A 2,693-nucleotide genomic window follows, 5' to 3' on the forward strand; every position below is an offset into this window, starting at 1 on the left:
ATGAAAGGGAATCAGTCTTTGCTTAAGAAATTTGGGGAAACTTTGTCCAAGGGAGCAATGATATGGTATCATAACTTGCCCGAACATTCAATTGATTCATTTGCCATGCTCGCGGATGCTTTTGTCAAAGCTCACGCCGGAGCCATCAAGGTCGAAACCCGAAAATCGGACTTGTTCAACGTTAAGCAGCGAGATGACGAAACCCTTCGCGAGTTTGTGGCCCGATTTCAAATGGAACGCATGGACTTACCTCCGGTCACTGACGATTGGGCCGTTCAGGCTTTCACTCAAGGGCTCAACTCAAGAAGCTCGATCACATCTATGGAGCTAAAGCAAAATCTGATAGAATACCCGGCAATCGCCTAGGCTGATGTACACAACAGGTATCAATCAAAGATCAGGGTCGAAGATGATAAGATTCTGAGAGCCGCCTCAGTATCATGGCATTCCGGTAAAGGGAATGATCGATCGAGGAGAACGACAGATCGAGATTCCAGACCATCATATGACAGGTATCAACCTTACCCACCTGATCGAAGGGGGAATGGGCGCAACAGCGAATCGAGCAAGAACGATAGGAGGAATGATCGAAGGAACGATCGAGGCCCAAGTAATCGTGGACTGATGAACAGAAATGTTGTCGATAGAACCTCGAGAAATAGAGAAATTCCAAGGTTATCCGAGTATAATTTCTGCGTCGATGTAGCGACCATAGCAGCGGCCGTTATCCGTAACAGAGAAACGAGGCACCCAAGGCCAATCCAATCTGATCCAGAGAAGCGGGATAAAAGCCTTATTTGCAAATACCATCACACTCACGGCCATCGAACCGAAGATTGTCGGCTGAGAGAGGAGGTTGCCCGTCTGTTTAATTTGGGACACCTTCGAGAATTTCTAAGTGAACGAGCAAAAACTCACTTCAAGAACGTGGACGCCAACAAGCAAGATAGACCGGAAGAGCCTCAGCAAGTGATACACATGATCATGGGAGGAACGGACGTTCCCCTGGGGCCGGTAGTGAAACGCACCAAAATTTTCATAACAAGAGAAAAGCGTATTCGGAATGATGACCCCGACGGTCCCATCTCGTTCAGTGACGAGGACATGGAAGGCATCGTTCAGCCTCATAACGATGCACTGGTAATATTTGTCCTTGTCAATAAATTTAGAATTAAACGTGTGCTAATTGATCCAGGTAGCTCGGCTAATATCATCCGATGGAGAGTCATCGAGCAGCTGGGACTACTAGATCAGATCGTGCCAGCAATACGAGTCCTCAACGGATTCAACATGGCCTGCGAAACGACGAAGGGTGAGATCACCTTACCGATCAACACGGCAGGAACTACGCAGCAGACCAAATTTTATGTGATAGAGGGAGACATGGGATACAATGCATTGTTGGGAAGACCGTGGATTCACCTCATGAAAGCGGTCCCCTCAACTATGCATCAGGCGTTGAAATTCCCGACCCCAGAGGGGATCAAAACCATTCATGGTGAGCAACAGGCCGCAAAGAAAATGTTCGCGGTCGAAGAATCTGTTAAGACGACAAAGATACCAGATTGGAACGAAGGGGAAAGTGCCAAATAGCAATCACAGATTTCGATCCCGGAGTCCTCGGAAGATCGGAATAGGAACACACCAGACGAAGAGTTAGAGTTCGGAGTTCCGAGGACCTTTGTGGTGCCCGATGATTCAGATGCCACTAAATCCACAGTCGAAGAACTCGAGCAAGTCATACTGTTTGTTCATCTACCGGATAAGAAGGTATACCTAGGGACGGGGCTAATCCCTGAACTCAGAATTTTTTTTATTGAATTTCTTAAAAATAACTCAGATTTCTTTGCCTGGTCCCATTTAGACATGACAGGTATCCCACCGGAGGTGACAACACACAAGATGATTCTGGATCCAAGTTTTTCTCCCGTCAAACAAAAGCGGAGGCCGCAGCCCGAGGTAAAGCATGCATTCGTCAAAGACGAGGTAACCAAGCTCCTTAACATAGGATCCATTCGAGAGGTTAAATACCCAGACTGGTTAGCTAATGTTGTAGTAGTGCCTAAAAAGGAAATAAATTTAGAATGTGCGTAGATTATAAAGATTTAAACAAGGCTTGCCCGAAGGATTCATTTTCTTTACCCCAAGATCGATCGCGATCGATGCATCGCGGGTCACGATACTCGAGTTTTCTCGATGCTTACTACTCCGGATACAACCAAATACAGATGGACCCGGAGGATCGAGAAAAAACCTCTTTCATAACTAGGTCTGGCACGTATTGTTATAATGTAATGCCCTTCGGCCTAAAAAATGCTGGTGCCACCTATCAGCGGCTAGTCAACCGCATGTTTGAGCACCAAATAGGGAAATCAATGGAAGTTTATATAGATGACATGGTCGTTAAGTCCCTGCGAGCAGAGGACCATTTAAAGTATTTGCAGGAAACTTTCAGTATATTAAGGAAGTACAACATGAAGCTGAACCCGAAAAAGTGTGCCTTCGGTGTTGGTTCGGGTAAGTTTCTCGGATTCATGGTATCGAATCGAGGGATCGAAATCAACCCGGATAAGATAAAGGCAATTGAAGACATCACCGTGATAAACGACATCAAAGGGGTACAAAGATTGACCGGGCGGATAGCTGCCCTAAGCCGATTCATCTCCAGATCCTCGGATAAAAGTCATCGATTT

The 2,693-nt window shown here is 46.2% G+C and overlaps 1 protein-coding gene across 1 annotated transcript; it reads left to right on the forward strand.

Moving 5' to 3' along the window:
* Positions 1–1,593, forward strand: LOC132060574 (uncharacterized). Its single transcript, XM_059453575.1, has 3 exons — positions 1–212; positions 384–1,111; positions 1,196–1,593. Exons 1-3 carry the CDS (start codon positions 1–3, stop codon positions 1,591–1,593), a joined length of 1,338 nt encoding a protein of 445 aa, XP_059309558.1.
* Positions 1,594–2,693: the final 1,100 nt, after the last annotated feature.

This window comes from Lycium ferocissimum, chromosome 6, assembly GCF_029784015.1.
Source record: "Lycium ferocissimum isolate CSIRO_LF1 chromosome 6, AGI_CSIRO_Lferr_CH_V1, whole genome shotgun sequence".
In the NCBI taxonomy this organism is placed as follows: domain Eukaryota; kingdom Viridiplantae; phylum Streptophyta; class Magnoliopsida; order Solanales; family Solanaceae; genus Lycium; species Lycium ferocissimum.